The sequence below is a fragment of the Grammomys surdaster genome, unplaced genomic scaffold (genome assembly GCF_004785775.1).
Source record: "Grammomys surdaster isolate TR1022 unplaced genomic scaffold, NIH_TR_1.0 275, whole genome shotgun sequence".
In the NCBI taxonomy this organism is placed as follows: domain Eukaryota; kingdom Metazoa; phylum Chordata; class Mammalia; order Rodentia; family Muridae; genus Grammomys; species Grammomys surdaster.
The window spans coordinates 2,289,331-2,317,090 of NW_021604716.1; the positions used below are offsets into that span (position 1 = coordinate 2,289,331).

At 43.3% G+C, this 27,760-nt stretch overlaps 1 protein-coding gene across 1 annotated transcript in view; it reads right to left on the reverse strand.

Annotated features, from left to right (window-relative positions):
* Positions 1–27,760, reverse strand: part of Bpifc (BPI fold containing family C) — a 49,382-nt gene that overhangs the window by 15,089 nt on the left and 6,533 nt on the right. The window contains exons 3-11 of the mRNA XM_028776984.1: positions 25,899–26,027; positions 23,971–24,126; positions 23,784–23,847; positions 21,542–21,602; positions 9,258–9,349; positions 7,370–7,546; positions 5,877–5,930; positions 4,422–4,592; positions 3,590–3,657 (exon numbers count right to left, since the gene is read on the reverse strand). Of these exons, the coding sequence (XP_028632817.1) occupies positions 3,590–3,657; positions 4,422–4,592; positions 5,877–5,930; positions 7,370–7,546; positions 9,258–9,349; positions 21,542–21,602; positions 23,784–23,847; positions 23,971–24,126; positions 25,899–26,027 (972 nt within the window). The remainder of the gene's footprint in view (positions 1–3,589; positions 3,658–4,421; positions 4,593–5,876; positions 5,931–7,369; positions 7,547–9,257; positions 9,350–21,541; positions 21,603–23,783; positions 23,848–23,970; positions 24,127–25,898; positions 26,028–27,760) is intronic.

Genomic DNA, 27,760 nt, shown 5'->3' on the forward strand with positions numbered 1-27,760 from the left:
CCTACAGGACAGACTGCACATGGGTGTCAGGTTCAGGTCACCTCCAGATGCTCACTTAGCCTACAGGACAGACTGCACATGGGTGTCAGGTTCAGGTCACCTCCAGGTGCTCACTTAGCCTACAGGACACACTGCACATGGGTGTCAGGTCATGAAACAGAGCAGTGAGATTTAAGTGACGTCATGTGGTGTCTGAGTTGTCCTGCCTTTGGTTCCTGGCCATTCAGGCTGTGTCAGGAGTGGGCTTCCTCTCATGGTCCTTTTTCTCCTACTGAGTTGCTTGGTCCAGCCTTGATATGAGGCTTTGTGTCTAGTCTTTCTGTAACTTGTTAAGCCATGTTCAGTGGATAACCCTGGGAGGCCTGCTTTTTTTTTTTTTAGACGTATTTATTTATTTTAAAGATTTATTTTTTTTTATGTATATATGAGTACACTATAGCTGACTTCAGACACACCACAAGAGGGCATCAGATTCTACTACAGATGGTTGTGAGCCACTATGTGGTTGCCGGAAATTGAACTCAGGACCTCTGGAAGAGCAGTCAGTGCTCTTAACCACTGAGCCATCTCTCCAGCCCTTATTTATTTATTTATTTATTTATTTATTTATTTAATGTACATGAGTACACTGTCACTGTCCTCAGACACACCAGAAGAAGGCATCTGATCCCATCACAGATGGTTGTGAGCCTCCATGTGGTTGTTGGGTATTGAACTCAGGATCTCTGGAAGAACAACCAGTGCTCTTAACCACTGAGGGAGAGGTGAGGTGGTGGGGGCAGGGGACTGAGAGGAGAGGAAGGAGAGGAAACTACAGTCATATGTAACATATGAGAGAAGAAGAAAAGAAAACAAAAGTTAAGTGAAGCAAAGCGGGTGTCATGCTGGGATCTGGTAGAATTTAAAGCTCAACAATAAAGAGAAATAGAGGGTGTCTCCCAAAGCCCTTGCTAGGGGTGAGACAGAAGAGTGACAGGTACTCTCAATGGGAAGAATCCTGAAGGAACCTTGTAGGGACTAAATGGGAGGCTGAGTATTAGTACACTTGCTTAGCAGGTTAGGGAACTTGCCTGAGACTACACAGCTGATAAACGTCAGCTTTGGGACCTAAAGCCAGCTAGGCATGCTCCCTGACACATCAGCATCCCGCTCCACTGGGTTGCCTTGAGTTTCTGCATATCACATCCATACTGCCAATCCCAAGCAGCTCAGTCAGGGGTTGGAGCGAAGGCCATGGTATGCTGGGAGATCTGGAGACACTGTATTATTGCCTGGTTCTTCTCCTTTGATGTCTGTCTCATGGATCCCCACCCATGCCCTTCCTTTCCTGATGACTCTCTGTGACATCAGCCAAATACCAAACCAGCTCAGCCTGAAAGGTCCAGCTGAGCGCCCCAGAGGGGAGGAGTTGGCTGGGGTGTGATGTAGAAGGCGGAGCTGCTGCTCCCATCCCTGAGGACAAGACTGCCTTTCAGCCCAGCCTGGGCAACTTTCCTAAGTCCTAGTCTCTGGCTCTTTGCCCAAGTGAGGCATGACCCACAAACCTAGCCCAAAGCCAGCTCAGTGCCTCAGTTTAATACAACATTGTCTGTAAGAGCTACCTTCAGATTCCTTCAGTTTCTACTCTGACATCATTTATAACTTTTTAAACCTTTTACGTTGCTTGTGTGTGTGGGTGGGTGTATTTGTGGGTGTGGTGTGTATGTGTGTTGTGTATTTGTGTGTGTGTTGTGTATTTGTGTGTATGTGATGTGCTCATCTGTGTGTGACCCTGTGAAAGCCAGAGTTCCACGTCAGATGTCTTCCTCCATTACCCTGTATTTGTTTGTTTATTTGAGACAAGGTCCCCAACTGACCCTGGGACTCATTGTTTCAGCTAGCCTGTCTGGCTAGGAAGACCCCAGGATCTACCTGCTTCTGCCCCTCAGCACTGGGATTAAGCAGTACACATCATGCCCACATGTTCTTTTAAGATCCTTGAATGTATTGTCCTTGGTCCTTAAGTCTTTGAAGCCTTCTGCAAAGGCAGCAGTGCTTGGAAGGCAGGTTTGAGTAACGCCTCAAGAAGCCTTCTCTCTGTGTGACCCTGTTGTGCAGACACCCTTCACAACTGGATTCCTCTTCTGGTGAAACAGTATAGTGTAATGAAGATTTTTATGAAAAACTTTAATCTCCCAATCTCATAATCTTGGATCCTGATTTTTTTTCTTTGAGCGAGTGATGGCTGACCTAGTTTCCTGGCTAGGTATGAAGCTTTTCATTGCACAATTGGTTATTGTACTTATATAGTTTTGTATTCTTTTTCTACTTAACATGGTTTTATTGAAAGAGTTAGGGAGGTGAGCCGACTTTCTCCTGTTGATTTCTCAGTTCTTTTCTGACTGTTTTTACTACCTCTTCTTCTTCCATGAGTTTAGCCTGGGCCAGTTAATCTTTCTGTAAACGCTACCCCTAGGTAGTCTGGTTCATGACTTCTGCGATCACAGACTTTGAAGATGGCATGTACTGAGTGACCTGTATGTAGGAACTGTGATGCCCCTTTATACCTCATTACCTCTCCTGAGACTAGCTAGGTTATGGGCCAAGATCCTGTTAAAGTCTGTGTTCTAGTTATAGGACCCAGTTGTTAGAGTCTGAGGGGTACAGGGTCAGTCCAGTTCCACTACACTACACAGAAGGAAACAGACTCGTGGAAGTGGTTAGTAGACTTGTGCTGGTTAGTTTCCTGCCACCTTGACACAGCTGTAGTTATCTGAGAGGAAGGCCCTCAATTGAGTAAATGCCTCTGTAAGGTCAGGCTGTAGGCAACCTGTAGAGTATGACTGATGTACTGACTGACGTAGGAGAGCCCAGACCATTTTTGGGGGTACCAGGCTGGCGGTCCTGGGTTCTGCAAGAAAGCAGGCTGAGCAAGGCCTGAGGAGCAAGCGGGCAGCACTCCTCCACAGCGTCTGCATCAGCTCCGTCTGCATCAGCTCCGTCTGCATCAGCTCCTGCCTCCCACTTCCTACCCAGTGTGGGTTCCTGGCTAAGCTTCCTTCAGTGGGAATGTGACTTAGAGTATGCAAGCCAAATAAACCCTTTCCTCCCCAAATTGCTTTTGGTCATGATGTTTTCTCACAGCAATAGTAACCCTTACTAAGGCAAGGCTTGACCATGGCCATAAGGCCAGTGAGTAGGGATTTGAAACCTGGTCTCTTAATCCCTAAAGATGTATACTTGACATAAATATTATCATGAACCACTTTTATTGCAATATCTCCATTTAATATACTCTCTCTTGAGTCACCAAGAGGAACTTTAGTCATCACCAGGACTGGCGCTGATAGAATTATTTTTATAATGACCGTGTCCCTATTTCATCTTACTATTACTCCCATGGGAAGAAAGCAGAGAAACAGAAGTTCGATCAATTTTCTTTTACTGAGTACAGCCTTTGAATTCATCTGTTCTGTTAGAGGCAGGGTACCAAACTGACTCACAGTCCCACAGTGGTAAAGCATTTGTTTTCTCAATTGTCCCTTTGTCTTTGGGGAATGTTCTCTGATTTGTTACTAAGGTTTCCAACAGTCAAACTAATTCATCTTACCTGTTCAAAGATAAGGAGCAGATCAGTTTTTGTCCCAAAATAGCCAGGCCAACACGGGTACTAGCAACCTAAGACGAGAAAGCCCTTGTTAATGAGGTGAGTGGCTGTCCATTTAGAACTAAAGTATAATCTCTTATAGTGGAGACATCACAAGCCAAAAGGTCTCTCATATTCAAGGATGTTGGCAAGAACTATCTCTACATCTGGGCAGCACCTGGGTATAAATAGCATTTGAAAGGGCGAGAAAGGAGGAATGAAGAGGGTTCAAGGCCAGCTTGGGCTACATGAGGAGATTCTGTCTCAAAATCAAACAAATAAGTGGCTCGGAAAACACTTGCAGGGAAAGGAGCTAAGTGTGATGCTTTATTCTTTGAGTATTTCTTTTCGATTAATCTTTGGCGGTGCTGTGGGTCAAACCCAGGGCCTTGCGCACACTAGGAAGGCAGTCTATCGTTGACCTACAGCCCCACACCCTCTCTAGTTTTGCCTTTTCCAAACGGCTCCTCTCATTCATGTGTGTAATTTTGCTTACCATCATTGTACTACTTTTACCTTTAATTGGTCAGGGAAACTTGATTACAGCTTTCTAATGTAAATGGAAGAGAACATGGGAAGTAGCGATTGGTGAGATATTTTACACACAGGTCCATATATAGCCACTTCCATATACGGGTTGGTGAGTCTGTTTTTAGACAGCCTTGGTTTCTACTCTATCCTCACTCTTAATTTAGGAATCACCTTTACTTCAGACATCAAGAGACTGCTGGCCAATGGTTCACAGCAGAAACAGGACCTATGCCCAGAGGCTGCCCTCCTGTATTCCCAGACTCACGAAGTCCATGGAGACGATGGGCTGGATGGTAGAGTTCTCCAGTTGAGTGAGCATGATGACAGCAGCGGGGAGCTCCAGGCTGAAATTGTTTGGGTGTAAGTTGACCACAGGAGGCCCTGTGGCCATGATCTGCAGCATGAACGGCTGGGACAAGATGTAGATCTCCGCAATCTGTCCAGTTCAGGGAGAGAATCAGAGATGGAGAGTCTGGAGCCAATGAGGGGAAACCAGAAACCTGGGGTGACTTGTGCTAAGTGACTCTCACATCACGAAGTTAGGACAGAAAGCACCTCTTTTCTAGGCATAGCAATGGCAAAACCCAACTATCACAACAGCTGGCATTTGCTGAATCCATTCTTTGTGCCAGCCACAACACCAGGAACTTTATCATCTCTTTCTACTCTTCATAAAACTCCAAGTGCTGGTTTATTTTCATTCTATCTATCTATCTATCTATCTATCTATCTATCTATCTATCTACCTATCTTTTGGTTTTTTGAAATATGTTTCTCTATGTAGTCTGTTCTGGAATTCACTTTGTAGACCAGGCTGGCCCTGAACTCACAGAGGTCCTCCTGCCTCTGTCTCCTAAGTGCTGGGATTGAAGGCATGTGCTGTGTTATAATGGAGCATGAGTTGTGGAGAGGCTAAGTGCTTTTCTCACGGTTCTCACAGAATAAATTGTAGAACGGAAGTTCAGGTCAAGACCTGTCTGCCTTGAATGCCTTTCTCTGAAGCATCTCGGTCTTTCAAGACAAACTGAAGCCTGTAGGTCCATTATGTATGATAGCTGGGATGCTATTAAGGTAGTAAGAGTTATTTACTAAAGTCATGTGTAACCCCATGCTAGAAATGCTGAGATAGGAGGATCAAAAATTAAAGACTAGCCTGGGTTAAATATTGAGTTCCAGATCAGCCTAGATTACATAGTAAGGTCTTGACAATAAAGAAACAAACAAATAAACAAACAAAGGATTAAAGCTTTCATTCAAACCAGTCATTTCTATATTTAAATGAATTATTTTAAGGGTGGTGGGATTTTGTGGATTGGTTATTTGATAAATTTACAATGCTTTAGTTGTATTTTAATGGGCTTTATGTATAAAACATCTCTGAATATTTGAATAGAAAGAAAAAGTCTTGTACAATGGAAAAATGGCCAAGTACGGTCATCTACACTTGTGATACCAGTATATGAGAGGCTGAGGCAGGAGAATTGCAAGTTTACTCAAGTTACATATTGAGACACTGTTAAGACATGAGAAAGGAAGAACAGAAAGGAAGAGAAAGAAAAGAAGAGACACAGGAAAAAGAAGAGAGGATTAAAAATAGAAAGATGAATTGACTCATGCCTGGATCAAAAGAGAATGTGGAGAATATAAGAGTCTCTTGGAAGTGACTTCAGTGACAACATATCTACCACCGAGCACTGAGGAGCAGAACTTGAACACTCACCTTGGAAAGCACGCTGCCAATTCCTTGAGCATTTTGATTGAAATAGTTGGAAATCTAAGATAGAAACAAAGTGCCACATCACTGCAAGGTTTTATCTGACCTGACTCTTGGGGTAAAATGTAGAATCCTCACTAATGTGAACTGTGAAGAGGTGAAGCCAGAAAATGTTAGGTAACCTTATTTTATAGCCCAACTTAGGAAATCTGAGATGCAGAAAAGGCAAGAGACTTGCCCGAAGTCACATTCCTTTCGAGAAATCCCCTCTTCGCTGGAGAGCACTGTGTCACGGATGCACAATCTGTATGCAAACATTCTACAGTCATCATGCTAAGTCTCAAGTCACTGTTATCATTTCAGAGATCCCCAAGGCTCAAGTTGCCTAAGTAATTTCCCTGGTAAGCATTTCTTTCAAGGTGAAGGCACCAGGTGCTGCTGTCCTAGCCATACTGAATGTAAGGTTTACAACAGTGTGTATAATTACAGTGCTCAGAAAGAAAAGATTTAAAGTGGGTATTTTTTTGTTGTTGTTGTTGTTGACTAGCCAGAGAAGGGTGGTGGTGTGTGTGGTGGTTTGAATAGGTTTGACCCCCATAGATTCATGTGTTTGAATGTTTGGCCCTTGGGGAGTGGCACCACTAGGAGGTGTGGCCTTGTTGGAGTAGGTGTAGGCTTGTTGGAGGAAGTGTGTCACTGTGGGGATGGGCTTTGAGGTTTCCTATGCTCAAGTTCCACCCAGTGTGGAATTTCAGTCTCCTCCTGCTGCCTGAGGGTGAAGATATAGAAATCTAGGCTTCTTCAGCATTCTGTCTGCCTGCATGCCACCATGTTTCCCATGGTGATAATGGAGTGAACCCCTGAAACTGTAAACAGCCCCAATTAAGAACTATCCTTTATAAGAGTTGCCTTGCTCATGGTGTTGCTTCACAGAAATGAAACCCTGAGACATTGTAATAAAAAGAGAGACACATGGCCAAGACAATCAATGAGTATCTGTAGCATTACTGTTTGATGGTATAAATCAGTTGTGATAACTAATAAGAAATCCTTATATTGGCAGATTGCAAGGGCTGCTGCTGCTGCTGGTGGTGGTGATGGTGGTGGTGGTGGTGGTGATGGTGGTGGTGGTGGTGATGGTGGTGGCTGTGGTGATGATGATGGTGGTGGTGGTTATGGTGATGGTGGTGGTGGTGATTGTGGTGGTGGTGGTTGTGGTGGTGATCGTGGTGGTGATAATGATGGTGATATAATCCAGAAGCAATAGTTGTAGAACACTTACTGTGTACTGAGATTGTTCTAGAATCCTTATGTGTTTAAACCCTTTAGTGACGTAAGAGTATAGGACTCTCAGACTCCTTTTTCAGATGATTAAATCAACAGAATTAGATTGAATTGACCAAAAGTCACAGATGACAAATGGTGGAGGGACACACACACACACACACACACACAGTTAAAGATGATGGCCACAACTACCACTCCAAGGCTTTACTTACCTCCCTGGTGGACAGCATGGTACCAAGAGCCCCAGATACAAAGTGAGCAAATGATGCAGACTTAAAGAAGTACTCAGAGATGCCAATGTAGAGCATGGAGTCTCTGCTGTCTGGGAGCTCGAAGGGAGCTGGTACGAAGGGAGGGTCAACGAGGCTTTCCAGAGGGTAGAATGCACCCTGTGAGAAGCAGAAAGGAAACCCAACTATCAGGTAAAAATACAAATGTCACAGACAAAGAAACTGGAACCTCTCAAGTCAGGAAAACGAAAATCCCAGAAGCTTCCTGGTAAAGTATGAGAACGTGACAAGGTCTTTAGGCTCCTTGGCTAGTGGCCATGCTTCAGAGCTCTGGGCTTAACAAAAAGATTTACTTTAAGTTATATGTTTGTGTGTTTTGTATGTTCATGTGAGTGCAGGTGTCCTTAAAGGTCAGAGGCATTGGATCTCCAGAAACTGGAGATACAGGCAGCTGTGAGCCACTTGATGTGGGTGCTAGGAACGGAACTCAAGTCCTTTGAAAGTACTATGCGTACCCAACAGCTGAGCCAGTTCTCCTGCCCCAGAGCTCAGGAGAGTTTTGAGCATTTCTATGAATATCCATCACTCCTAGAGACTCTCCTAGCTGGCATTTTTCTTAGATTAAGGGGGGAAGGTGCTGTCAGCTAAGGTGCACATCTGTATAGCTTATGAAGTAGCTTCCTAGATGACCAGCTCTGAACCTCTAAAATATGTGACTGCTGAATAACCTGGGAGCCACAGAAGTACTCAGGAGGACATGGACTCCAAGTGGCTTAGTGAAGCATTTTTGAAATGTTCAATTCTGGTCTTACTAGGTCTTGGGCATTGTTTAAGTATATTCTCTCGAACAGCACTTAACTGATTTGAAAGACTGTGGATGAAGGCAATATAAATCAATTTTTAGTCTAAAAAAAAAAACCCGTAATATATCAGGTATAGTGGCATATGCCTTTAATGCTAGAATTTGGGAAGCAGAGACAGACAGAGGTCTATAAGTTTGGGGCCAGCCTAGTCTACACAATGAATTTCAGGACAGCCAAAGACAGGTACATAGTGAGACCCTGTTTCAGAAAAAAGAACTGTGACATTAATTTGGATAAGACTGAAGATAAGGACAATAGTGCCTTCCCAGGACCAGTAACCACCACGTCTATGTAATCATGACTTCAGCAGACATCCACAGCTTCAGTGAAACCTGCTATTTTGCACAATCCACTAATGTGCTAAATTCCTCACACATGCATGAGGATATAGAATGTTCATATGCATTTTGGGGTGCATGTATGTGTGTTTGTACATGCATGGGTGTTCCCTCTGTGTGTGCTTGTGTAGTGCGGAGGTTGATGTTGGATATCTCCCTAAATCACTCTTCAGCTTATTTTTTGAGTCAGGATCTCTCAGTGAACCCAGAGCTTGAGGATTCACCCGGCTGGCTGGCCAGCAAGCCTTAGAGATTGTTCATTGCTGCCTCATGTGTCCCACCATGCCATGCCTTTCTCACGTGGGCTTTAGGAGATTGAGCCCAGGTCCTCATGCTTGGGTAGCAAGTATGTCCCCAGCTGAGCATCTCCTCAGCACCTCCTGATGCATTGGGTTCTAACAGATGCGGGTCATTCATCTTGCAGGCTCCTGGCCTTGAATCATCTCAGGAGGGGAGAGGCAAAATGTCTTGATATTTCTCACCAAGAAGATAGACATAAAAAACAAACACCAAGAAAGGCTCGCCAGGAGAGTTCACACGTGTAAACACGAGGCAGGTGCTATAGGAAATGAAATGGCTTGAAGATCATGCATGTACTTTTTCTTCTGTACATGAGCCACCCTCTGAATATTCACCATAGCCGGTTGGGTACTCTAGAGCAACAGTTACCTTCAAATTAAAGTCAAGGTGGTTCTCAGTGATTTCCGGAGGACTGATCAGGGAACAATCCAGCACAGTGTAGTTGTCAATCTTGGTTAAAACTAAATGACCAGCAAAGAAAATAAAAGAAAATTTATGTCTGTTAAAAGCCTGACCTATGAATAATGTTTGCAACACCAACTCTCCATTTTCATAAGAAACATGCTTACATTTGAGAACTTTGGAAGAAGGGATAAGTCAAAAGAAAAAAAGTAAATTCTCATCCTCAACTCTCGGAGAAACATGAGCAAAATTTTGGCACACCTTTTTATTATGCATGTGTTCACAAAACATTCATACACAATGCATGTGATTCCTTTTTTAATTTTTAAAACTTTACTATTTATTATTATTATTATTATTATTGTGTGTGTGTGTGTGTGCGTGTGTGTGTGTGACTGTGGCTGCACATATATTACAGTGCATGTGTGGAGGTCAGAGGACAACTTTGGGGATGAGTTTCCCCCTCTACCTTTCTATGGATTTGGGGATTGAACTCAGGTTGGGAGGCTTGTATGGCAAGCACTTTTCCCACTGAGCCACCTCACCAGCCCAAGTGGTTGTGTTTAAATATTTTTACATTGATTAATTCATTAATATTATACACACGTGTGTGTGTGTGTGTGTTAGTCAGAGGACAACTTGTATGATTTAACTAACTCCCAGGTTGTCAGGTGGCGGTAGATACCTACACCCCTGACTCATCTCACAGGCCCAGTGCTTCTATTTTAAAGAAGAACTTCACAGAGAAGTAGGCTGCAGGTGGATCCTCACCGCTCCTTTTGCTCCTGCAGATCCGATCCCACCAGTCTCATCCTCAGCTCTGTAGCGGGAAACCCGCTGCGGTCTCCCTTTCCTCTCTAACCTCATCCCCAATGGAGCACAAGGCTCGTCCTCAGCTGTCCTTCCCCCCAGCTCATCCCAGTACCCCAGCCTCCAACACCAGCAGGCATTCACTGGAAACATGGCAGCTGAGCAGAGAGGGAGACAGAAGGCCTTCAGCACTGCCACCTCCCCTACAAATCCAACAGAACACTAGCTGCATCCTTCCTTCTCCCTCATACATCTTCTAAGGATCCCACAGACCACCCCTTCCTAACCTTCCACCTCTGACTCTTTGTTTGAGTCCAGCCCCCAATGCCTTCAGGCACCCCCTGATAACCCAGAGTCCATGCCTGCCAGAAACCAGGTAGGCTATCTGGTTCTCTTCTCCCACTGTTCCTCAAGAGCTAGTCCCTCAGTCTTCAGACATGCAGAACACCTGTGGCAGCCATCCTTGTCCCACCCCCACTTCCTGTGGATCCCATAGATCTTCTCCTTCTAGCCTCCCCCACCACTGTTTTGTCCCAGCCCACAAACAACAGCAGGCACGCCCTGCTAATTTAAAGCCTGCTCCTCCCAGGGCAAAAAATAGGCTGAAGACCCATGCATCTCCTACTGCTCCCTAGTGACAATCCCACCAGCCTCATCTTCAGCTCTATAGCAGAAAACCCACCGTGAGCTCCCTTTCCCTCTCCTTTCCCTCTTGATCTCTTGCCCTCTCGCACTCTTAATCCCTCTGTCCCCTCGCCCCTTCCCCCTTCCCTTCCCCCTCTCTCCACGTGGTCATGGCAGGCCTCTACTTCCCTTCCCTTCCTCTCCCTCTTCCCCTCCCCTTCCCCCTCCCTCTACCCCCGCCCCCGCCCCCGCCCCTGCCCCCGCCTCCGCCTCTACTCTCTTCTTAACTCCCCTCCCCATGCCCTGAATAAACTCTATTTTTTACTATACCGATGTTCGGCTGTTCCTACAGTGGGAAGAGATGCCTTGGTGTGGGCCGCTGAGACATCCTCTTCCATCATACCTCATCACATAACCCACAGAACATACTCTCTTTTTCTCTTTATCTTTTTATAACCACATCAACAAAGATCTTCCCCTCCAACCTTCCTTCCCCTAACTCATCCCATTATCTCAGGCTCCAACACCAACAGACATTTCCTGTGAACAGTTGGGCAAGCCAGGAAATCAGACAACACACAGCTACTGAAGATCTCTGGCATCTCTACTCCCTTAGAGTCTGCACCACATCTGTCCAGGACCTTCTGGCTTTTAGAGTCTCCACTAAAAAGTCAAGTATAATTCTAATTTTTTTATATGTTCCTTGGTCTTTTTCTCTTGCCACTTCTAATATTCTTTCCTTGTTCTGTATGTTTAGCGTTTTGATGGTCACTCTATGAAAATCCAGAAAGAAAACAAACCAAGGAACAAAACACATACCCAACAAAGACAAACCCAGAAACCAGCACCTAGACATTGAATCACTACAAACCCAGATGAGTAGATGCCAGTATAGGACCACAGTCAGTAACAGCCAGGACAACATGTCCTCACGGAGGCCCTGCCATACTATTGTAGCAGGACCTGAATATTCCAACACAGCTGAAACATAATAAACAGACCTTCAAACCATCTATATGAAGATGATAGAGGTCCTTAAAGAGGAAATGAGTAAATCCTTTAAAGAAATCCAGGAAAACACAAACAATTGCAGGAAAGAAATAAATCCCTTAATGAAATCCAAGAGAACAGAAACAGTGGGAAAAAAATGAATAAATTGCTCAAGACCTAAAAGCAGAAAGAGAAGCAGTAAAGAAAACACAAAATGAAGGAATTCTGGAAATAAAAAATTTAGGAATGTAAACAGGAACTACAAAGGCAAGGTCTACCAAGAGAATACAAGATAAAAAAAAAAAAAGAGACTCTCAGGCACTGAAGATGCTATAGAAGAAACAGATATCAGTCAAAGAAAATGTTAAATCTAAAAAAATTCTTGAACAAAATATAGGAAGGAAGTTTGAGACATTGTAAAAAGTCCAAATCTAAGAGTAATCAGAATACAGGAAGGAAAAGAATTCCAGCTCAAAGACCCAGAAAATATTTTCAACAAAAATCATAGAATAAAATTTCCCTAACATAAAGAAGGAGAAGCCTATAAAGGTAGAAGCATACAGAACACCAAATATAGATTGAACCAGAAAACAAAGTCCCCTCACCACATAATAATCAAAATACTAAACATACAGAAAAAAGAAAGAATATTAAAAGCTGCAAGGAAAAAAGACCAAGTAACATATAAAGGCAGGCCTATTAGAATTAAATCTGACTTCTTAATGGGGACTTTAAAAGCTAGAAGGTCCTAGACAAATGTCCCAAAGTCTGTAAGAAAACAGAGATGCCAGCCCAGACTACTATACCCAGCAAAACTTTCGACTACCATAGATGGAGAAAATATTAAATGATAAAGCCAAATTTAAGCAATATCTATTTACAAATCCAGCCCTACAGAAGATGCTAGAAGGAAAATTTCTCTTAATAAGGTTAACTACACTCATGAAAACACAGGAAATAAAGTCTTCTCACATCAGCAGAATCAAAAGATGGGAACCATGTGCACACGCTGGAGCTCGCAAACACACACCACTACTACTACCACCACCACCACCACCACCACCACCACCACCACCACCAAAATAACAGGAATCAACTATCATTGGTCATTGGTATCTCTCAATATCAATGGTCTCCATTCCCTAATAAAAATACAGAGACTAACAGAATGGATGTGAAAATAGGATCCCTCCTTCTTCTCCAAGAAATATACTTCAACATTAAGGATAAATATAACTTAAGAGTAAAGGGTTGGAAAAAGCTATGTCAAGTAAATGGATCCAAGAAGCAAACTGGTGTAATCATTTTAATATCTAGCAAAATAGACTTCAAACCAAAACTAACCAAGTCAGGTTGGCGCACACTGTTAATCTCAGCACTTGGGTGGCAGAGGCAGGTGGATTTCTGAGTTCAAGGCCAGCCTGGTCTACAGAGTGAGTTCCAGGACAGCCAGGACTACACAGAGAAACCCTGTCTTGAAAAACCTAAATAAATAAATAAATAAATAAATAAGCAACAACAACAACATCAACAACAATAAAAAACTAATCAAAAGAGATAGGGAAGGACTCTCTCATATTCATCAAAGGAAAAATTCACCAAGATGACATTTTAATTCTTAACATTTATGCCTCAAACACAAAGATACCCAAGTTAGTAAAAGAGACACTGTTAGAGCTAAAATCACATATTCACGTCACACACAGATAATGGGAGACTTCCATACCACACTCTTACCTATTGGCAGATCATCCAAACAAAAACTAGACAGAGGAATGCTGAATCTCAGAGACATCATAATTCAAATGGACCTAACAGATACATACAGAACATCTCACCAAAACACAAACGAGTATACCTAACAGATAAATACAGAACATCTCACCAAAACACAAACGAGTATCTAACAGATATACACAGAACATCTCACCAAAACACAGACGAGTATACCTAACAGATACATACAGAACATTTCACCAAAACACAAACGAATGTACCTGTGTCTCAGTCCCTCATGGAACTTTCTCAAAAACTGACCACATGCTTTGACACAACATGAATCTCAGTAGATACAAGAAAATTGAAATAACTCCATACATCCTAGCAGATCACCATGGATATCATCAACAACAGAAACAACAGAACGTTTACAGACTCATGGAAACTAAACAACTCTCTACTGCATGGGAAATGGGTCAAGACAAAAATTCAAAAAGGCAATTAAAGATGTTCTAGAATTCAATGAAAACGAATACACAGCATGCCTAAACTTATGGGGCACAATGAAAGTGGTGCTAAGAGAAAAGTTCATAGCACTAAGTACCTATGTAAGAAACAGAACAAAACAAACAAAACATGAAGAGATCTCATATCAACAACAGCACACATGAAAGCTCTAGAATTAAAGGAAGTAAGTACATCAAAAAAGAATAGATGACAAGAAAGAATAAAACTTGGGGCTGAAGTCAACAAAATAGAAACAAAAAGAACAATGAAATAACAAGTTTGTTCTTTGACAAAATCAATAAGAGAGAAACCATTATCCAAACTAACTAAAGACAGAAAGAAGCTACTCAAATTAATAAAATCAAATAATGAAAAGGCAGACACGATGATAAACATCAGGAAAATCCAGAGAGTCACAAAAATATCATAAAAACCTGTTTTTCACCAATTTGGAAAATCTAAAAGAAATGGGTAAGTTTCTCAATAGATGTCATTTGCCATAGTTATACAGAGAAGAGACAATTTAAATAGATCTACACTATTTGGTGAAATAGAAGCAATTATTAAAATCTTCCAACCAAAAAATCCCCAAAAAACCCAAAACAAAAAACAAACACACAAACAAACAAACAAACAAAAACAAAAAACCCAAAACCCAAAAAACAAACCAAAACAAGAAAACCTAAAACCACCACCACTACCACCACCACTACCTCCACCACCACCACCACCACCACCACCAAAACCCACAGGGCCAGATGGTTTTAGTGGAGAGTTCTATCAGACTTTCAAAGAAGAGTTAATGCCAATATTCCTCAAATTATTCCACAGAATAGAAGCAGAAGGAACATTGCCTAATTCATTTTATCAGGCTTCAATTACCCTGATATCCAGTCCACATAAAAACTCAGCAAGGAAAGAGAATTAGGAGCCAATTTCCCTCATGAACATAGACGCAAAAATACTCAATACTTGCAAACTGAATCTAAGAACACATCAAAAAGATCATCCACCATGATCAAGTAGGCTTCATCCCAGAAATGCAGGAATGGTTTAATACAGGAAAACCAATAAATGTAATCCATCATATGAACAAATTCAAAGATTAAAAACCACATGATCATCTCAGTAGATGAAGAAAAGGGCTTTGACAAAATCCAGCAGTTCTTCATGATGAGCAAGAAGAAAACTGAGGGAGATCAAGGAGGTGCAAATGGAAGGGAAGAAGTCAAAGTATTGTTATTTGCAGATGATATGATAGTACATGAATGACCCCCAAATTTCCTCCAGGAAACTCCTACTGCTGATAAACACTTTCAGTAAAGTGGTGGATACAAGATTAACCAAAAAAAAAAAATTAGTAGAACTCCTATATATGAATTACAAATGAACCAAGAAAGAAGTCAGGGAAATAACACCCTTTACAATAGCCTCAGATAATATAGAACATCTTGAAGTACCTCTAACCAAACAAGTCAAAAACTTGCATGATTAAAAACCTATTCTTTGAAGAAAGAAATTGTAAAAAATATCATAAGGTGAAAACATCTTCCATGTCCATGGATCAGTAGGATTAATATAGTATAACGGTCATCCAATCAAAAGCAATCTACACAGATTCAAAGCTATTCTCATCAAAATTCCAGTACAATTCTTTATAGACCTTGAAAGGACAATTCTCAACTTTATATGGAAAAACAAAAAAACCTAGGATAGCTAAAACAATCCTGAACAGTAAAAGAATTGTAGAAGGTCTCACCATCCCTGATTTCAAGTTTGCTACAGAGCTATAGTAATACAAACTGCATGGTATTGGCATACTGTTGGGGGTTGGACTTGTGCTCTGTATATTTAGTTGCAGATTTCTCTGCCCAGAGATCTGGTGACCATTCAGAGACTAGCATTCTCATAATTATTGAAACATCTCCTGTATTAATGTTATGTAAAGAATGCTCTCCAATTATCTCTGATTGGTTAATTAAGAACTAATCAGCCTGTAGCTGGGCAGAGGAGATAAGAAGGTTAGACTTCTGATCCCAGCTAGGGGTACCAGGTAGAGAGAGAAGTAAGAGAAGGAACACAAAGAAAGAAGGGAGAGAGACCATGTGGAGAGACCATGAGGCAGACGGCTCATGAGGAGACATGATGAGCAGCTTGCCAAGGGATTTGCCATGAGGATTTGCAATGATAGAGCAGACGTGAGGACACATGGATCAGAGCAAGCCAGAGTGAGACTCACACTGCATGTAACACAAGGCCTTTGGCTGGGAAATAGATAGCTTAGAGAGTTAGAATAGATGAGTATCTGCCCAGTCATAGTGCTTAAAGCTTATTAATAAATGTAATAGGTCTTTCTGTTAACTTTTTGGGAACTAGAAAGGGAACAGATAAGAATATCATGCTTAAATTACTGACTACAGCATAAAAACAGACAAGGTGATCAGTGTGATTGAATTGAAACCCAGATATAAATCCACACATATATGGATACTTGATTTTTGGTATAGAAGCCAGAAATAAACACTGGGGAGGGGAGCATCTTGAACAAATGGTGCTGGTCAAACTGGATGTCTGTATGTAGAAGAATGCAAAATAGATCCATATGTATCATAAAACCCTGCACAAAAGTCTAACTGGATCAAAGACCTCAACATAAAACCAGATACACTGAATCTGACAGAAGAGAAAATTGGGAACAATCTTGAATGTATTGTCACAAAAAATGATTTTCTGAACAGAATACCAATAGCCCAGGCACTAAGATCAACAATTAATACATGGGACCCATGAAACTGAAAAAACTTCTGTAAGGCAAAGGTCACTATCAATCAGACAAAATGGCAGCTTATGGAATGGGAAAAGATTTTTATCAACTCCACATTTGAGAGAGGACTAATATCACAGATATATAAAGAACTCAAGAAACTAGATATCACAAAAACAAATAATCTAATTTAAAAAATGGGGTGCAGGTACCAGGGCACTATGGCTCATGCCTTTAGTCCCAGCACTCAGGAGGAAAGGCAGACAAATCTCTGAATTTGTAGCCAGCCTCCTCTATAAAGTGAGTTACAGGACAGCCAGAGCTACACATGTCCCTTCAAAAATGTAGTACAGATCTAAAAAGAGAATAATTGTTAAGAAAGGAATCTTCAATGGCTGAGAAACACTCGAAGATGTTCAACATCCACAGCTATTAGGGAAATGCAAATCAAAACTATTTTGAGATTCCATCTTATGTCTGTCGGAATGGTTAAGATAACACAAGTGACATGGAAGCAGAGCAAGCAGAACCGTCCTTCTTGGTTGGTGGGAGTAAACATGTTCAGACAGTTTGGAATGGAATTGTATGGAAATCAATATTGCTGTTCCTCAGAGAACTGGGAATAGATCTATATCAAGACACAGCTATACCACTCTTGGCCATACACCTAGAGGATGTGCCATCCTATCACAAAACACTGACTCAACCATGTTCATTTTTTCCCCATAATATCCAGAACCTAGATGTCCCTTTAACAGAAGAATGAGTAAACAGAATATGAGTGAATTGGGGGCAGGTGGGGATGGGAACAGGAGCGCCTGGTGGGCAGCCAGACGAGAAGTGGAGTAGAAGGAGAGAATGGAGGGAGAGAAAAATGAGACTGAAGAGCATGTGAGGGATGACATGAAAACTAGTCCATCAGAAACTCCCTAAAACACATGAAGGTGGTCCTAATGAGTTCCCCTAATAACTGCAATACGGAGTCTCAAGTGGCCATCTTGTCATCCAATGAGGCTTCCAGTAGCAGTACTGGGTTCCATTCAGTTGAGTTGTTGGCCAAGACCATCCAGGCTGTTCCTAGGACAATGATGGGATGCAGGACCCTATTGCTGAGGACAACACCCCACAACTCCGTGAACATGGAGAAATTGAGCTGTGGCTACATGGAACCTTCATGTATGTTCTAGTGTTTATGGTGCAGGAAGGCACTCTACAGGTTACCAAAAGAGAAACGTAAACACCAACCTGGGCACAAAACCTCTGACCTATAATTTGTCCTGCTTACAAAATATGCTAGGGCAATGGTGGCATAGAACTTGTGGCAGTAGCCAACCAATGTCTGATTTGACTTAGGGACCACTCACGGAGTCAGAGCCAATACCTGACATTGCTTGAGTGACCAAGAATCAGAGAACAGGTAGCCCAGAGACTTAGGGTAAAACCAAACATTACTGGTCTAAAAAAAATAGTTGCAATAAAATGATTATCAATGATACTTAGATATAATCATAGATCAGGGCTTTATCCAATCATCATCAGAGAAGCTTCCTCTGGGACTGGATGGACAATCGTGAGTAGGGACTACAGTGAGCAGAGTCTCTCAGAGGAAAGATTTTATGCCTGAGATGATGTCAGTGCAGCACATGGGCTATGATTCGGCTTGGGAGAGGAGCTTTGCTGTGTACTCTGTGCTCTGTGGTCTGAAGACTCCTTCCAGAATCCAAGAAGGTACCTAAGGATCGCCAGAATATCATAAAAGAATACTTTCATTCATATCATGTTTGGTTTATGCCATAGATGAGGATGAAAAGCAGGAGGAGGTGAAGTGGTTTGCCAAGTTAGTAAAAACGGTGCTATCCTACATCACTTATGGCTGTTAAGTTTTGTGCAGTTCATTTCCACTCATGTGTATGTAAGTGCCTGCTTATCTGTAGTGTATCACGTGTGTGGAGAGGCCACACAAAGGCAAGAAGAGGCTGTCAGAATTCCTGAACTGGATTAACAGGAGGCTATGTGCTACCAGACGTGGATGCTGAGAACAGAACCTGAGATCTCTGCAAGAGATACCAGCACTCTTAGTCTCCAGTCCTAAATATAGCTTTTAAAATGTTATAAAAGTGCCCAATCTAATCAGATCTCATCACCTCTCCATGAGGGGGTGGGGTCAGGATTCTTACAGTGAAGGCACTGAGGTTGGGGAGGAAGGTACACAGCACAGTTCTTGCATCTCAGTATTCTTCCCTGCCCTTCCTCCCCATCCACTCACTTCCTCTCTATCCATCCTCTGTCTCACTGCCTGTTGCCTTTTATCCCTTCATTGATTCAGTATTTATTGGCCTGTGCCTGATGTTAGAGCAAAGCTCTTGACCCCTAGGAACTCAGAGTCTGGAGGAGGAGGGGACAGACACATGACCAGGAAATTATAATCTAGTACAGGAAGAAGGTTCCTGAAGGTGACCTGATGATCTGACCACAAAGTTTTCTTCTGGCTAAGAGTGACCTGAGGTCATTCCTGAGTACTCCCTTAACCCACATTTGATCTGTGGCCATTACTGCTGTCTACTTAAAAGGTATGTCCAGATTAGGAACGCATCTTCTGTCTCTGCCACTCTGCCAGGCTAGCTGCAGTCCTTGCATTGCTCTACTGTGTTAAATCTTTCTCTGCTGTCACCTCACTCTTCCTTCCTGTCTATTATTATCCCAGACACCAGAGTGACTGTGTCAAATTAAGAGTTAGACTTTACAGTGTCCCAGATCCCTGACAAGTCTGACTATCCCCTCCCCCACCTGCAAACTCATTTATTTTTTCCATTAATTTATTTATTCACTTTACATCCCAATTGCAAACCATCTCCTTCTTGTCCCCCCTCACATATCCCCTCCCATCACCACCTCCCCTTCTCCTCTGAAAAGGCTGTAGGCACCCCCTGGGAACCAACCCATCCTGGCACATCAAGTCACTGCAGGACTAGGCACATCTTCAGCTGAGACCAGACAAGGGAGCCTAGTTAGGACAACAGGATCCTTAGGCAAAAGTCGGGGACAGCCCCTGCTCCAGTTGTTGGGGGACCCACAAGAAGACTAAGCTGCACATATCTGCAGGGGAGGGGCTAGGTCCAGCCCTTGTGTATTCTTTGGTTGGTGGTTCAGACTCTGTTAGGGCCCAAGGGTCGAGGTCAGTTGACTCTGTAGGTCTTCTTGTGGAGTCCCTATGCCCTCCAGGTCCCTCAATCCTTCCCCCAACTCTTCCACAAGATTCCTGACCTCCATCTAATGTTTGGCTGTGGGTCTCTGATCTATTTCGGTCAGCTGTTGGGCGAAGCATCTCAGAGGACAGTTATGCTAGGCTCCTCTCTGACAATCTGATTTCTTGAACTCCCCTCAACCACGCCCTTCTTCTGGTCCTATCATGGTCTCATGGTCTCTCCAGGGCACTCAGCACACTCCTGCTGCATGGCCTTTGAGCATATGATCTATTCTACCCAACTGTTCTTCATGCTTGCTATGATTTGAGCATCCCTCTAAAACTCACACTTAAATGTAATTGCCAATATAATGGGTATTGGGAAGTGGGACTTTAAGAGGTGACTAGGCCATGGGGCAGTGGCCTCTGGAATAGTCTATGACTAGATAGTGGACTTGAGAGTAGGTTTGTTAGAAATTTGCCTTGATTTCCTCTGTGTCTTCTGTGCACTCACTTGTACTTCTGCCACGCTGTGACTTGTTATGGAAACCTTCACCAGGTGTAACTCCTTAATCTTAGACTTTTCAGCCTTCAGGACCATGAGACAAATACCTTTCTATTGTTTATAAATCTACCTAGCCTCTGGTATTTTATCACAGCCACAGAAAAAGGACCAAGATAACCCAGATTGGGGGGAAACTCACTCCTGAGTTCCTTTGGGTTCGTCCTTTAATGTCACCTGCTGGGTGGTGCATTTCCTAATCACATTATCTAAATCAGAGACTCCTCTTCAGCCCCTCCCTTTTTTTTCTTCTTATCACTCTTAATTTCCCTAATACAGGTATTACTTGCTTGTTTACTGCTCCCTCCCGGTAGTCCCATGAAGGTGGGTTTTCTGTCTCCTAGGCTTTGTGTATCTCCAGCACCAAGATCCGTGTTCAGGTGATTCTAAGTGCTCTCTGTACACTGTTGGCAAGCACATGGACGAGATGCAAAGAAATACATGTATAAAGCAGCATTCGAGAGGAGGCATTGCTTTGGGGTGTGGAAGGGAGGGTCTCTTAAGCTGAGTCTTTAAAAAAGGAGAAATGAAAAGGACAAGCGAAGGTAGAGGGAAGGAAGGTAGAGGTAGAGGGTAGACACCAGAAAAGTACTGGTGTGAAATGGAGGCTCAGTAAAGATCTGTTAAAGGAATGAATGGAGGGAGAGAGGAGCCTCTTCTCCATAGAGTTGTCGGTGTGGGCAAAGCCAAGGTGTGAGAAGGGAGGCAGAAGGAGTACTGATGGGTGGACCTGATACATACTGAAGGCGGCTCCAAAAGTGGTTAGAGGAAGCTAGGCAACCTTAACCTGGTCAAGAAGCTGGCCATAGCTTGGATGAGAGCCAGGGAGACACTTTCTCCTTTGCTCCCCTGTGTATCCCCGTGAACCACTTCTCTGGCACTGTAACAAAGCTGGTTAGTTGCCAAGGAGTACATGAGCTGTGGCAAGGATTGTCCATGGTCCTATGTGGAGTCTGGGAATTCTCATTTTCAGGCAGAAAAGAGAAAACAAGAGTAGGTGACAAATGGGCACTTCATTGCCTAGAAAAAAGACCTAGGTAAAGTTTGAACCTGAGCAGAGACCCATACCGTAAGTCAGTCCCACCACTCACCCTCCAGTGCGCTGATGTTGACATTGAACGCTTCCACTTGGTCGATGGCTATGGGACAAAGCTGGACCAAAAGAATGTTTGAAAAATCATGTTACCATCTTGAAAACAAACCTTCTGCTTGGGAGACATTATCCCTGTGGCCATGACAATGCTCCTTTAAGTCAGCTGATGCTCTTGGACTTCAGCCTCCACAGGTATGGGCAGTGTGTCATTGGGTTCTGGCTGAGTTTCATAGCAACTGGAACCACACCCAATTAACTCCATAAAAGAGCTTGGCTTTTCTTTCTAGACATGTTATGGCATGTGCTCTGTCCACACTCTTGGAGTCACACCAGAGGAACCTGCTCCCACACCAGCTGTGTCTTTCCTGTCTGAATACTCCTGCCGCCCATTGCACCAGCAGCTCAAAGTCCTGTCTGAAGTGCCTTCAGTTGGAACCTTCACTTCTAACTGAAGAGACCACAAGATTAGAAATCTGTTTAGGACTCTATTGCCCTCTATCCCTCTCCTTTCCTTGAGACATGGTTTCATGTAGCTCACTTTGACCTTTAGATTTGCTATGTAGTCTAAGATGACTTTGAACTTATAATACTTCTGCCTGGAAGGTGAAGGCTATGACTGCATGTGGGCCTCACCATATCCGGTTTATGTGGTGGTCTGGGACTTCATGCAAACCAGGCAAGCTCTTTATCAGCTGGGAGACATTCCCTGTCCTGTTTTATATTTCTGAAAGAGTGGATGCCAGTAAAGTATATTGAAGAGAGAAACTATTAAGTTGGAAACACAGATGTGCCAGCCATGTGCTCACCAATGCTCGTCCATCTTGATGGTTTTAGCAGAGGCTAGAAAGCCAGGCCTGGGAGTGGAAGCTACTGGCAACTTACTTTCAGTATGACCTCAGTTTCCTCACTGCAGCATGGATATGATCATTAGATTCCCCTTTTCAAGTTGTGAGGAGAAACCGATAGTCTACAGAATACTGCCTAGTTCGCACTCTGTATTTGGTAACTCTGTTGCTGCCTTTTTTGAGACAAGATATCATGTAGCTCAGGCTAGTTTCCAACTTACTATGTATCAGTAAATGGCCTTGAACGTCTGAATCTCCTGTCTCCACCTCCCAAGGGCTAGAATTACTGGTATGCTCAACCACGCTGTGGAGTTGGCTGGGAACCAAACACATGGCTTTGTGCATGCTATACGAGTACTCCACCAACAGAGCCATACTCCTAACCCCTAATTCATATCCATTATCCTGCTATAAGAGGCCAAAGGACCAAACTCCATTTAAAACACTATTTCCAAGTTCCTTTTCTGGTTCTATATTCACTGGCAGTTGCTACCTGTCAGACGGGCATAAGAGAAGGCCACATAGCTTCAGGGCACCTTGACCAGCTCTACAGTCTCCTTGGGCAAGCTGCTTCATGCTTTGGAGCGCACGCTGATTTCAGTCATTAAACACCTGCTGTCTAGCAGGCACAGAGCCAAGCACTGGGATCACGAGTGCCAAGATCCCTCCCCATGTTTCCTTCTCATCTTCCTTTAACCCTGTCCTTAATTCCTCCAAAATATGAGAAAGGGATACTGGATAGGTATGGTGAGAAGAAGAGAGAACATGGCCAAGTCCACCCTTTCCTCCTTTAAGCCCTGACTTCTAGAATCAGGATGTTTAGTGTTATAGAAGGCAACCTAACTTATTATGCCTTTTAAATGTATTCTTCATGTGTTTCTTGGAAATACCTGCCATACCCCTATCAATTCCCCATCTACCAAAATCTTACCTATACTTCAAGGCCCAGTTCCCTAAATAAACAAAATGTCCCCTTCTTTGAACACCTTTAGTTGAGTCTCATTGTCATGTGACCATGCATTAAACTCAAGCCCTAGTTCAGGGCCTGCTTTACAAGCCTGAGTTTGTTTTCTCCCAGACTGACTAATATCTGCTTCTTTCTTTTGCTCTCAGTAGTTCCTAGTCTAGCCAGGCCTGCACTGGGAGCAAAATGCTTGTCCATCCTATTGGGGAAACTTGAAGAAGGGAATGTAGTTTCATTCATTTCTGTGTTTCCTGCCACAATGCTTGAACCACAAGAAACTATTAAATTGCAGAGAATAGTATGAATTAAAGTGTCTTGGATACTGCCTAGCATACAGTTAGCGCTCAATAAGCATTATGATAAAAATTATTCAAGTATGATAAGCTTGCTGATACCATTTGACAGTGGTTCTCTAACTTCTGAACACTCACCATTTCATTTAAATTCCTTAGAATGGGTTTCTCCATGGGCTCAGCAAAGGAGTTATACAGGCCACTAGGGGAAAATGAAAAGGGGAGTTTATCAGAGATCAGCAGACGCCAGTGGGAGACTTCTCTGAGTGGCAGCTGGAAGCTCCAGCTCAGGGAGAGTCCTCTCCACTAGGTTGCTGTCACTCACCTGAGGCTTCCAGAAAAGGAGACTCGGGCATGGCTCACTTGTACATGGCAGTCTTGGAGTTCCAGAGCTGGGTGACCAAAGTCATTACGGGTGAAGACAACGATGCCAGTAAAGTAGATTCCAGAGAGGAACAGATTGGCAGCTCCCGAGTCCTGGCTGTTAGGAGAGAAAGGGAAAGGTTACCCAAGTCTGTGCTATACATGGGTCTGATAAGTTCTTTATGGACAGAGACGTTGTCATGCTCACATCAGGGTCCCTAACACCTGCAACAGACTCAGGAGCATGGTGTGTACTGAATGAGTGCTTACTGAATAAACAGTGGTGAGTATGGAAACAGGCAGCTAGAGGATGCTGTGTTTATGTCATCCCGGGTGTTCTGGTGCTGCTGTGGCTAAGCCAAGATGGAATACCATTTACATACAGTATTCATTTCAAGAGGAAACACCAGGGGTGAACACCAGGAGTGAACACCTTACCTAGGAGGGGTGCACATGGGCAAGGTATGCTTAGCACATGGAGAGCCCTTGAGGCAGTGGATCAAATGTTACTCAAGACCTTGCAGAGGGCCCTACACAGAACAATTCCCCAACACATAACTGCCAAACCATCAAAGAAGTGAGAAAGTATATGAATCTATGTTGTTTATGGGGGAGCATGCTATTTATCCAGAATCTATTAGACTGGGAAAATGATATACAGGCACTTAATAACTGGTTGTAGAGTACCCTAGTGAATGGTTGACTGTGTTATTTTCTGTGCTAATCAAGACAAACCAAACTTTTATATTGGGTCAAAGACTTGTCTATAGAAGTTGGTTTGTAGATATACTTTGAGTTTAACTTCTCTCTCTCTCTCTCTCTCTCTCTCTCTCTCTCTCTCTCTCTCTCTCACACACACACACACACACACACACACACACACACACACACACACTCAGGTGCCTAAGAAGGTCAGAAGAGGGCACCAGAACCCCTGGAGCAAGAGTTATAGGCAGGTTCGAACCATCCAGTGTGAGGGCTGGGAACTGAACTCAAGATCTTTGCAAGAGCAGCCAGTGCTCTTAACCACTGAGCCATCTCTCCAACCCAATAGCTTTTTTGTTTCTGTTACTCTTTCCTTCCTCCCCTTCCTCCCTTTCTTCTCCTCTTTCTTTTTCTACTCTCTCAGATATGATCTTATTCTGTAACTCAGATGGTCAAGAACTCAGTATGTAGCCCGAGCTGTCAGTAGTTTTCCTGCCTCAGTCTCTCAAGTATTTGAGTTACACATGTTGAGGCACGACTCCTGGCTTCATCCTTTTGTCTTCTATTGGAGGGCACAGGGATCTTTTGATTGGAAAAGAGTGAGGCTCAAGCTAACTACAACCCTCCAACCTCCATGTGAGATACAAGTTCCATTTCCACTAGTTGACCCTGCAGATGGGGGAATGCACTAACCATCTGGTGCAGGTCAGTGGACTGAAAATGTGGAATATGTAGGAATTTTTCTCCCAGTGGCTTCTAGTTCTTAGGAAGTTTTTATTATTTATACATTAAATTATATGTACACACACACACACACACACACACACACACACACACACAGAGTCTTGTTGTATCTGTTCTCCTGGCCATCCTCACTTTGTAGACCAGGGTGGCTTTGAGCATACAGAGATCTGCCTGGCTCTGACTCCCTAGTTCAGGGACTAAAGGCATATACCACTACACCCTAAGATTTCTTAGGAAATCTTAAATGCTCCATTGCTCTCCTTCTATGAGAGGGTGCCTTTCCTCCGCCTCCCTTCAAAGCAAGGATTCCAGAGCCAACACTCACCCAATAACTCTCTTGAGAAAGTATGGGTTCAGAAAGGAAGACGCTTACACAGAAAACAGCAGTGAATTATCACCATTTTCCCCTTTAACAGTAGTGGACATCAGTGGGATACTCACAAAAGTGGAGCCTTGACTTCCCAGTTGGTGCTGATGTTGGCAGTGCCATGGTTACTTAGTGCTCTGATTCCTACCCCAGGTACAAAGGCCAGTGAGGTATTTGGGAATGAAAAGGCATTGATTTTTATGCTGTAAAACAAGAGACAGGAAAGTGAAGGCATCGCTTCTGGACATCAATAAGGCGAGCAAATTTGGAAAGGCTGGAGCTGCTCTGTGATTGCAAATTCCTACAGAAGAAGAGTTCCCCCAGCTTTCTAGTGGCTTGTCTGCCCACAGCATCATGAGTCCTCTTAGCAAGAAGCCCCTGAGTCTAGTATGGAGGAAATAATTAAGCTTAGAACTAAATTTTTAAATAATCAAATAATCTATTTCTCATAAAAGTTTTAGTGTGTGTGTTTTATGCATGCACGAATGTGTGCATGCCGAGGCCAGAGGAGGATCAGGTGTCCTGTTCTATCGCGCTCCATCTGATTGCCATCTTCTGGCATCTGAGCTGGAGCTTGCACTTGCACCAGAGTCCTACAGGGATACTGTGAGGGCCAAACTGAGCTACAATGTAAAGTGGTTACCAAGAGGCCGGGCAGTTGGGGATCACCACAATCGTAATAATTTGTCATTGAGCATGTAGTTTCTATCTTCATGGATTGCAGGCACACCTATATGTTTTGTTGTTCCAATGAGTGGAAGTGGGGGATATAGAAGATGAGAGACTTGAAGGTAGCCTGGTGGCCAGCGATGGCCAGTAATCGGGTGTCTGCAGTGCTTGGGATACTGCTTTTTATATGGGTGATTGACATTTGAATCAGGCTTTTGTAGCAACCTGCCCACCGAGGGGTCTCTCTAACCCTTTGCATTTCCTTAAAATCAAAAACAGGTACAACATTGCCATTGTGTTATTTTTTTAAATACCAGTTTCACCACTTCTTAAAGGGGATGACATCTGTTATTTTGATGAAGCAGCTGTTTTTTTCAGGGGACTGTCATATACACACAGACGTTTGACACATGTCAGCTGTAGCCCTGACTTCCACTCATTGGAACAACAAAACATGCCTTTCTCCTTCTGTTTCCAGGTGCCCCTATATGTGTGTTCCCTAGCTCAGGAGCTGAGTAGAGCTAGTTTCTTGCAAGATTCCCTGAGTTGTCAAACAAGTTGTCCCAAGAACCTGTAAGGCAGTGGGTTTGCCTGTAATTCATGAAGATAGAAACTACGTGCACAATGACAAATTATTACGATTTGGGTGATCCCCTACTGTTCGGCCTCTTGGTAACCACTTTACATTGTAGCTCAGTTTGGCCCTCACAGTATCCCTGTAGGATTCTGGTGCACGTGCAAACTCCAGATACAAGAAGATAAGAAAAGCCTATAAAGTGACTTGTAAGTGGTAGAACCAGATCTGGAGCCCTCTGCAATCTGATTTCAGACTCCTCCTGATTGCTGGGTCATGCCCCTACATGTTATACGGTGAGCACTTGGCCTGGAGTCAAGGTTTGTACTAGTTGTACAACCACAAGCAAGGTGCTTACCTTCTTTCAGTCAATGGATCAAAAGGAAGTGCCCCTCACAGGGAGGATGAAAAGATGACATTGAAAAGAGTTCACCCATGCCTAGGTTCTGCACAGGAGAAATGCTGCTCTGGCCTGAGACTGAGAAAAGTCTAAACATATATTTGCTAGCTGATAAATGAGGCTGCCGTTTCCTTTCCTATTCATGGACTCCTACCTGTCCTCTACCATACACTCCAGTCCCACTGTGAGAAGAGAACGGCAGAGATTCATTTTGTGTGCTTTAGAAATATGCTCAGCTGACACATAATGTCTTTCTCATTCTCTCTCCCCCTTTCTCTTTGTCTTTCTCTGTC